We start from the raw sequence: 10,712 nt of genomic DNA, 5'->3' as shown, positions 1-10,712 counted from the left end.
AAGTTTCCCATCAATGGAATCAAATCAGACTTATTAGCATTTAAATAGGGGTTCTGTCAACCAGTTTATAAGGCTAATTTTAATTATAACTTACAACGTTCCTTTTTCTGTAAGGCTACTATGAATGATAATTTCAGTTGATTATACCATAATGAAATAATTAGATTTTAATATTTCAAAGCCTTCAGTCTATATCTGAACCTTACTTGTGTCACTCAGATGTGACTCTCAAATTTAGAAACACCTTATTTCCATACAATAACTATAGGGATACAATTATTGCTTTTTTCCTAACAAAAACTCAGCTAACAACTGCATGGTAAGTGAGAATACTATATTCATTTACGTAATGCAGATGTTGAGGTTACAGAGTCTGTATTGAAAAGGGAAGAAAACAAGGGAAATCCATCAATAAAAGCTCTTGCAATATGATAATTCCTGATAGCAGTATGGACAGAAATTATTTCATACTCTATACCAGCCTTCGTCAACTTTCTTACCATTGTGAAACCCCTGAAACATTCATCAGGCTTCAAGAAACTCCAAAAGTGGTGTGATCGTACAGAATATAGTTGGGAAGCATAGCTGTGTATATGACCACCGGAGGCCCCTCCCTTTCCTACTCTCTCCAGGGCTATCATTGGCCATTTGGGTGGGGTATGTTGATATGATCATATATGGTCATGTTTAACATTGAATTAAAAAAATTAACTACCACCCATTCTGGAAACTGATCCAGGCCATCAAGAAACACCAGCGTTTTACAAAACCATGGTCAAGAAAACCTGCTCTATGCCTATCTTCATGGGGATTGGGGACCTGGACTGTTATTAAATACTTTTAAAGATTAAGTAACAACAGTTTGAAAAAGAGGCTGTTAGCTCCTTATGCATGGGGCAGGAAATTCAGGATGGCGGCAGCAAGGCAGCCCTGATTGTGCATGACGCTGCCACCATCCCAGCCCTGGCCTGGCAGAGCACCCCAGAAGACCCATGGCAAGGGAACGTGGAATTTTCCATGCTCCCTGGGATGTCGTGGGAACCAGCAGGGGCTGGGTTGGGCCAGTGCCATGCATAATTGGGAGAGCCAGGCCATTTGGCCTGGCCTTTCCCCCAGACTACAGTGTCCCTGCAGGGATACCGCACGCCACCCTGGTCAGCTCCGTGGAGATGCGGAGATGGCCGGGGAGTCCCCCCCACTCCCAACTTGGTGGGAGAGCAGCATGCCACTCCCCACCATCATGCGGTGGGGGCCCCATGCCCCCCGCTGCTGCCGCCTCCAGGCAGTGTGCTGGGCTCTCCAGCCCCAGCATTTTGTGCACGCACTATGCAGCCCGCATACACTGGGCAATTCTCTCCCCATGAATAATGTAGCATGGCTGCTGCCGTGTATAATGGATCTATGTCAGTGGGATCGCTTTCCTATTACAAGAGTAGAAATTGCTGATAGTAGGGAACCCTGTGCTTGCTATGGCCACATTCATGAGACCTTTTAAAAGTATGTTCTAAAGAAGCATATACAAGCTCAGAGGAACATGCTGGTTTTGTTTGTTTTTGAGGAGCAGCAACCAAGGCTGTCAGGATGTGCCCTATGGGCATGCCCAACAGATGTACCCTATGGGCATGCCCAACACTCTACTACTGGTCCCACATCCCTTTCTTCCCTCAGGTGGGTTGTTTGATGGAGACAACTGCCTCATTTTTCTACAGAGAAACAAAAGATTTGCTGAAGGAAATAATTGATTGCTCAGTTCTTAGGATTATGGCTTGTACATTTGAAATTAACAGCGTATGAACAATAAAAATCCAAAAAAACATCTGCCTTTTGTATGCAGTACAGTGAGTCCTGGAAGGCTGCCAGAACCCACAGAAGAACTCTGACTACCCTGTGGGTGGAAGGTTACTCAGTAAACAGAACAATGTGGCAAAGTGAATTATTATAACAGATTTCAATCTAACAAGTTAGGGATTTCAAACCAGAGAACTGATGTTTGCCCAAAAGGCACCTTTCATATGAAACCATAATCAGAAATAGCCCTTCAGAACATAATTATGAGAATATCTCAAACAATAGTAATCCTCCTGGGAATATATATGATCAAGTTATTTTGTTCTTTATATTCAGGGTGTTTTTTTTAAGTACAATATATCATAATTGTACCTGACTTTTCAGTAAGATACATTTCAAAGCTTCTTCTTGGATGGCCAATTTAGAAACATAAAAAGTAATATATATGGTCTTGCTGTCTCGATATACAGGCATTAAATTATGTATGTTTGCATATGCCTAAACAATTACTTTTGCATTCTTACATCAGAGTCATATAAGTCAAATACAATATTTGTATATAATGAGTCCAATTGGTATTTGTTACTATATGCCAAATAATCACTGACTGCTGGTTTGTAAAGAAATCAATAGTAATAAATATCACAATACAATTTACAAGTTAGTTGACACATGCTTTGAGATACAAACAACACTATTATCTAAAGTTACAAAAAAACACCAAGTTTTAGTATTGCTTTATTATTGTGCTTATAGCCAAACTGGAAACATGATATAGTATAAGGAATATATGCTACACTTTCAGTGTAAAAGAAAGATCAGTATTCATAGCTTATTCCACTGATGTGATGCACACTGACAAAGTAGCCGGCATTGACTAACTAGACTTTACAGTAAATGTGTTCTCTCTTCCTGGTCCTGTCTAATTTTACACAATGTAAATGAGATCTATTGCATAAAAGTAGATGTTAGCAGGAAGAGTAGAGATGTGGGGAGGATGGAACTCTTTTGTAACATATAGTTAGGTCCTGTGGCATTATGATATCAGTGCAACTGGTACTAGTTAACACTTCAGGGACAGTATTGTGATTAGGGCCTAACAATTGCCTTAACACAGCAGTAGCCAGCAGTGGTACTGCATTGGTAATTGCCCCTTGATCCTTATAAAAACATGTGCTCTGTGTTGGTAGAATTGATAATTTCTTAGTCCCTTACAACAGTGGTCCCCAACCTTTTTATCACCGGGGACCACTCACCAGGGACCACTCAACGCCTTTTACTGAGGCCCGGTGGGGGGGTAGTTTACTCCTCTACTCTCAACCACTGCCCTAGCGCTCTCTGATCGCTATGGTAATGTTTAAACATTCCTTCAAAATAAGATACAGACACGCCACAACAATGAAGTGTGTTGTAAAGGGCTGGGGGGGATGAAGTAAAAGGCCAGGGGGGGGAGAAGGCGTCCTTCGGGGCCCACCTCCAATTAGTCGAAGGACCACATGTGGTCAGCGGACCACAGGTTGGGGATCACTACCTTACACAACAACCAATGATTATTCAGGATACAACAGGATGTCTAGGCAGAAAATGAGAGAATCAAGGCAGAATTTACCTGGCATGGAGACAGATCTATCTGGCTCTACCTTCTTTACCAGGTAGACCCTGGGTAGCTGGTTGATAGCATCAGGACTATGTAGATACTTTAAATCAGGGGTAGTTAAACTGTGGTCCTCCAGATGTCCATGGACTACAATTCAAATGAGCCCCTGCCAGCATTTGCTGGCAGGGGCTCATGGGAATTGTAGTCCATGAACATCTGAAGAACCACAGGTTGTCATAACTGAAAGCACTCACCTTTTAAAATATAACTGCATATTTGATAGAGGCTCTCCCATTACTCTGGAAAACATAGAGCTACTGCTTGAGGACAAATGAGTTGCTTCACTGCCCTTATCAAAATGTAAGCAGTTTAGCAAGTCATAAAATAAGTCTGAAGAAGCTACCAGCTTAGTAAGAGGCTAGCTCTTGAGTTTTGAAAGAACAGTTACTATTAGTATAATGCAATAATCTAGCAATTTGGGGTTATTTGTGCCACTGTGCATAGGTTACAACCCTAAAAGCAGGCTTGAATGTATGCAAATAGCTGTCATAGTTCTTTCTTTCAATATGTAAAGAAATCAGTAGTTGTCAGCTATGATCATTCACATATAAACTGGTTGCAGTGTTGGCTAGATGAATAAGTCTTTTGTTATCAATTCCTCATTCCAACACATATAACTTCCCATTTCCCTTCATGTATTCAGAGATTGGCTGTGCTATATGTGGGCCTGGAGGAACTCTGCAATTTCTCCGTGGGCAGATTTCAAAGCGATGGACAATGCAGAATTACCAGCCTACATGAAAATAAAATGAGAGAAGGAGATTAGTATTATATCAGCCATCCTTGTTTTCTACTTTTTTGAGACTGTCACCAGAAAAATAAAGCTGTATACCCTACTTTAGATAAACGAGGGGAGGGGAATCAGTGTATTTACACTAAGGTATCTGTCCAGAACAAAGGAATACACTATCCCTTTAAAGAGAAAATGAACATTGACATGACAACTTGTCAACTATTTTTGGTTAAATTTGTTAGCCAAAATGACTGTTTCAATGGCACCATTCCAAAGAATAGTACAGACTATTTTCATTACATTAACTTCCCATATATGCTGACCAATCCACAGAACATACACTGACAAGCTAAAATCCTTTTGTAGGTACAGCAGAGTAGATTACTCATTAATAAAACAGGCCCTTTATTTTGTGTAGAATAAATGCAAACCTTTTGCTAAAGGAGATGCAGATTGTCTCCAGTGGTATACATGCAATTAAAGCCACAATCCAAGTTTTGGTCCTGTCCCACACTTACTTGGTTTGAAAATTCTAATGAAAAATCTGACTTTGAGATAGAGCCTGATATGACTTAGCTGGGTCTCATTAGTTATGACATTTCCCCGCTAATTTATAGTCACAAGTAAATCTTATTTCACATTAGAAAATTAACTATGGAAAGAGATAAACTGTTGTGTATTTAATGTACACAAAAACTTTTCACATGATGAAAACTGGACAGATTGGCACGAGACTGAGGAGTGGGGGACACAGGGACAATGTGATGTCACTTATGGGATTTCCTGCCATGCCTGTCCGGAATTCCTCAAGAGGATTTATCTAGAAATCAGGCTGCCATTGAAATTAGAGGTGAGGGCAGGGAATTCTCTAGCTCTGCTGAGAGGCTAGCAATCCTAAAAACTGGATATGTATCGGATCAACTAAGGATCACTTATACAAATAACATTCAAATCCCTGATCATTGCACAAAAAGAAAAAAAAATCTCTGTCATATAATATTTAAAAAATCAAAGTCTGAATGGTTCAGTAGATAGTCTGTGGCCAGGCAGGTCCTATGTGAAGTACTGTTTTTTCCCAAAAGACTTAAATTATTGTCTCCAATAAATATTTTCATGTAACTTTCCTGCTTCCCTTTTCCACTGCAGCTCAAAAGGCCCACATAAATATGTAGCGGAATCCTAGCAAAGCCTCTACTTGTAAAGAGACCATAAGGGCAAGAAAGATAACTTTGATGATTTTAAAATTTAATGGATAAAATCTAATATGGGGAAGGGTACAACCAGCAGAGAGCTTACTGCTTTCCGTAAGGCCTGCAAAATGGAGCTTTTCCGCCAGGTTTACGATCAGTGCAAGAGCAGGTGATATGGGTCCCCCTTGGTATTGGTACCTGACCATCTGGTAGTGAACATCTTGCTTCCCCCATGCTACCCTCACAAGGACCTTCCAGTTTTAAAGAGGGCCATGAGATTTTTGCCATCTGTTAAGATTTTTGTGTTTTGTGATTGGGTTTTAATGGGGGTTTTATTGTATGGATTTTCTTTGTATGTGATCTGCTGCAAGCTGATTTTCGAGAGTGGCGGGCTATAAATCCAACAAACAAACAAACAAATAAAAGTTCCATTTCAGTTTGAGCTTTCATTTGGCTTTACCCTGCTTCAAAGTGGGGGGGGGGGAGTGACACAGATGTGTGGAATGGCTCACAGCCATTTAAACCTAACAACCGACAGGCAGGTCTGCCATGGTTTAAATGGATGACAGACATTTCACCAGTCGATTTTATTTCCTAACAGTAGACAGGTAGGGGGAAGTAAAACCAACTGGTAAAATGCTGCCAGCCATTTAAACCATCCATTTTATTCCCCTTCCTGCTTCCAAGCAGGGGAAAGTGAACAGACTGGTGAAGGGCCTTGCAGCTATTCCAGCATAACAGTGGGACAAGTGCTTACATCTGCTTCTCCCTGTTTGGAAGCAGGGGGGAGTGAAACAGCTATTTAAACATAACAGCTGATGGGCAGATCTGCCAGGGTGTTAGGTTTAAATGGCCGGTAGACATTTCACCAGTTGGTTTTGCTTCCCCCCCCCCCACCGTCTTCCTCTACCTTTCCCTTCCCCTCACCTGAAAGAAATGGGAGTGAAGAAGAAGAAGAGTTGGTTCTTATATACCGCTTTTCTCTACCCGAAGGAGGCTCAAAGCGGCTTACAGTTGCCTTCCCTTTCCTCTCCCCACAACAGACACCCTGTGAGGTGGGTGAGGCTGAAAGAGCCCTGATATCACTGTTTGGTCTGAACAGTTTTATCAGTGCCGTGGTGAGCCTAAGGTCACCCAGCTAGCTGCATGTGGGGGAGTACAGAATTGAACCCGGCATGCCAGATTAGAGGTCCACACTCCTGACCACTGCACCAAACGGGCTCTCTGAAAAAGACAGGCTAAATGATTTACAGCCATTTAAATCTAACCCTATTCATCTGTTAGGTTTAAATGGCCCAAACAGCTGAACTGAACCAAAATCTGGTAAATGTTTGGCACTTTCTCTGAACATTGGTTTTGGAGTATGAACTAGATTTTGGCTTATGAACTGGTTTGTGCCCATCTCTACTCTAATCTAATGCTAATAATAAATACTATTTTTTTTGTATCATATGCTGCCTTCAGAGACATAAGGACTCCACTCACTCTCCACTAGTGCCATTTGTAACAGGAGTTTTGTAGTCTATAGTGATTGCCTAAATCTTCACTGCTATTTTCATGCAAGTTTTTTTGCTACGGCTGCACTATGTCATAGGAACTTGATTCTAATGTATGTGTATACATTTAAAATATTAGACTACAAAACCCATAATACGATAGGACTCTGAGCAAAACAAGCTACACTGAATTCTTTCAAGCAGATCTATCAAGTCAAGAATATATTTTTTTCTGAATTGAAGGTTTTTTTGGTAAGATTGTCTTTAAATTCACAACAAAATTCAATACGGCAGCCCTCAGATTCCATCTTGAATGGCATTTTTAGTAGATAGGTAGGTTAATGTTGCTTGGAAGTTCTGTTTTTGTACTACACATTATACATGCATGAATTTCTCTTACCTTATCAGTTAATTGAATATTACAGCTTGGATGAAACAAGAGAAGCTTCACAATCTCAACATTACCATACTGACAAGCAACCATTAGAGGTGACAATCCAGAGTCATCCTGAAGGTTTACATCAGCACCACATGACAACAAAGCTTTTACCATATCTTCTCTATCATGGCTCACACCCAAAATTAAGGCAGTCTGGCCACCCTAAAAATGACAATAATAAACAAATAAATAATACTCCATTGTGTATATTTTTATAATCTCTGTTCAGATTATATAAAAGCCAATTTGAGTGATGTCACTGACATATGAAAAATAAAATAACAGCATTTTAATCTTGCCTTTCTCCCTAAAAGGACCCAAGATGGGTTGTGATGTTAATTAAAAAATTATAAAATAATACCTTGCTCCAAGACCATAAGTCCACAAATTAAACCTAAATAATGAACAAACAGGCTTTGCAGAGTCTCCAGAAGTTTAATAAAGAGGGAATCCATTTGATAGATTCAGGACAATCATTTCAAAGGGTAGCAGCTGCTATAGAAAATGCTCTGGAGCAGGCAGCAGCTGTCTTCACAAGCCGGAGAGACAGTACCTTCAACAGGCTTTCTTCTCCAGAACAGAATTGCCAGAAAGGAACATATTGGCAGAGGTGACCTCATAGATTAGGTTCCAAGGCCACAAAAGACTTTACAGGGATCAAGATAAAGTATTATGCATCAGATGGAGTTGGCAAAATTGTCTTCAAGGGCAGACCCAATTAGAATACATGACAATGGGCCAGCTTCAAGATTACTATGACATGAATTTAATGTGTTTCAATTGGGTGAGTCCAAGTAAAGGGCCACCTTTCTAAGTGGAAATAAGAAAAGGCAGTTTTTACACCAAGGTGATCTGTTTCTTTAAAAACAATGCATATCCAGCATAACTCCTAGACTCCTAATGGAGCGATAGCCGTACCCCATCAAACATGGGGCGTGACAACCCCCTCCAAGTTCTCAGGCTTACCAGCCAGTATCAGCTTTGTAAAATAAAAATCTATGGTTATATCTAATAATTCCTCTCTGCTAAGTGAGGCATCATTTTTTGGTGGATGAAATCTTATTTCAGTGGAGATAGACCTGTCCCACAGAGGATCTTTCTTCAGTCAGTTAGCACAGGAGATTCAATTTACTAAAGTGATGATAAATACAGAATAAACAACTACAGAATAAATAACTAACGTACCTGACTTGCCCTTATGTTAACATTGCCTTCTTTCAACAGCTTTGTGACTACTTCCATCTCTTCATCAGTCTCTGCTGATGCTAATGGTGTGATCATTACTGCCGTATACCCAGCTTTATTCTGATGGTCTACATCACAAACACCTAAAAATACATATCTTCCATATGTATAAATCTAATGGCAGTTAGAGAAGTACAAAACAAGAGAAGAATCCCCCTTGAGGCAACTCACAAGTAACAACAATACAATAAAATCATCATAGAATATCAAAAACAAGCCATTGAAAACAAACCAGAGTCATTTTAAAAATCCATAAAACATCTCTAAGAACAGAAGATCATAAAACAGCTAGGCTTTACTTAAAAGCCTAGGTAAAAATGTTGTAGCATCTAAAAGCAGGCACATTTCAAATAGCTTGTCTATAAGGAAATTCAGTACACATCCTAAGTTGCTATACAGATACACTATTAGAAATGGGAGTGGGCACATATGCTGCCTTACTACACAAAAAGAAGGGGAAGTCACGTTGTGTCTGCCTTAGTTTGAAACATGCCTCCTTCGAAATACTATGTATAGTTCTAGTCACCATCTCACAAAAAGGACATTGCAATGCTGGAAAAAGTACAGAGGAGGGCAACCAAGATGATTCAGGGGTTGGAACATGGTTTCCATGAGAGAAGTCTGAAGAGTCTTGAGCTTTTCAGTTTAGAAAAGAGATCTCTAAGGGGTAACATGATAGCGGTTTATAAAATTATGCATGAGTGGACAAAAACAACTTCTTCCCTGTCCTAAAATATTAGAACTTGGAGACTTGGTGGGCAGTATATTCAGGATGAACAAAAATTAAGTGATTACAATGAGGAATTTGCTGGTAGCTGATGTAGTGATAGCCACAGGCATAGATGGCTTTAAAAGGGGACTAGACAGAATCATGGAGGATAAGTCCATCAGAGACTATTAGCCATCATGATTAACAGGGACCTCTGATCAGAGGCAGTAAATGTCTGAATGCCAGTGCTAGGAGACAACATAAATGGAAAGCCTCTATAAATGAAAGGCCCTTTATGCATTTTTGTGAGCACTCAAAAGTAACTGGTTGGTCACTGCGTAATAAGTAATACTGGATTAGATGGACCACTGGTATGATACAGCAGTGTTTTCTTATATACTCTTGCATTACATATAGGCAAAGTCATTTTGAAGAAAGGGGTAGACACACAAAAGGTAGAAGTACAAAAGAAAACAGGGCAACAAAGCAGAAGAAATACAAAAAGAAACTTGTTCCCTGGTAGAGAACATAGTTTGCATGTTTGAAGTTCTAGACTCAATTTCAGGCTTCTCTAAACAAAAGCTCAAGTTCGAAGTATTGTGAAAGACCTCTGCTTGGGACCCTGGAGAACTGCTGCAAGTGAGAGCAGAGATTACAGATTCTTATGGTTTGCAACTCTAGAGAATGCTGTTATTTTCCATCCTTCTTAGACTTAAAATGAGTTAGTATTTAAATTCAATGTGCAGCTTTGAGCACAGTTGCATGCAGGCATTTACCAAGAGAACAAAACAACCTTGTTTCAGTCTTCTAGGGCAGCTTGGAAATTGTAGTGCAACAATTGGTTTATAGACACATATGATAATATGCCATTTTTCTAACGTTTTATAGGTTGTCATGCCAACAAGGAAGTCAAAGAACATCTTTCTTCTTGATGGAAAACATATGCATGTTTGCTGGATAAAATCTTCGCAGAATGTTTTACTTACTCCTTCACATCTGACCTAACAGTTCAGTCATTTACAATGCAGTTTTCGTGCAGAATTGTAGTTTACATTACAGTCTTAAAGAGCCAAGTCCAAGTAAAATTTCAGTAGACAGCATAGGTATTCCTAATGTGAATACTGCATGAGCATGTGGGCAGCCTGGCCTATGCTAGTGGGCCAGTTCATCCTCTGTGTGGCCAGGACAATTGTCTGTATGCATGCTGGCACTATGACTAAGAGATGGGCCTGAGTTTTTTGCTACTTATACTGTTTGTGCAATTGGATTTAAAGCTGTCTGGTTATATGAATTGGCCCTTAGACACAAATTAATGAGGAAAGGACAAAATGGCTTTGCTGGATGGTGAAAGTAAGGAAAGTTGGATTCAATGAGGAGTAGTGCAGACAGTAGCAGAAGTGGTGAAATGAACCCTGATTGGGTTCCATGTGCAGTTCGCAAGGTGGAACATCTTAG

The 10,712-nt window shown here is 40.0% G+C and overlaps 1 protein-coding gene across 2 annotated transcripts in view; it reads right to left on the bottom strand.

The window, feature by feature from the left end:
• Positions 1-319: 319 nt before the first annotated feature.
• The window catches only part of KANK4 (KN motif and ankyrin repeat domains 4), a 46,152-nt gene continuing 35,759 nt past the window's right edge, over positions 320-10,712 (bottom strand). The window contains exons 8-10 of one of the 2 annotated variants that reach the window (XM_077333517.1): positions 8,489-8,631; positions 7,265-7,465; positions 320-4,178 (exon numbers count right to left, since the gene is read on the bottom strand). In XM_077333517.1, coding sequence (XP_077189632.1) covers positions 4,101-4,178; positions 7,265-7,465; positions 8,489-8,631 — 422 coding nt within the window. In that variant the 3' untranslated portion in view covers positions 320-4,100. Of the gene's footprint in view, positions 4,179-7,264; positions 7,466-8,488; positions 8,663-10,712 lie in introns of those variants that run through there. The other variant, XR_013230237.1, reaches the window with a different exon arrangement.

Source organism: Paroedura picta, chromosome 4, assembly GCF_049243985.1.
Source record: "Paroedura picta isolate Pp20150507F chromosome 4, Ppicta_v3.0, whole genome shotgun sequence".
NCBI classification, from domain to species: domain Eukaryota; kingdom Metazoa; phylum Chordata; class Lepidosauria; order Squamata; family Gekkonidae; genus Paroedura; species Paroedura picta.
This window is presented reverse-complemented; position numbering and strand designations above follow the sequence as displayed.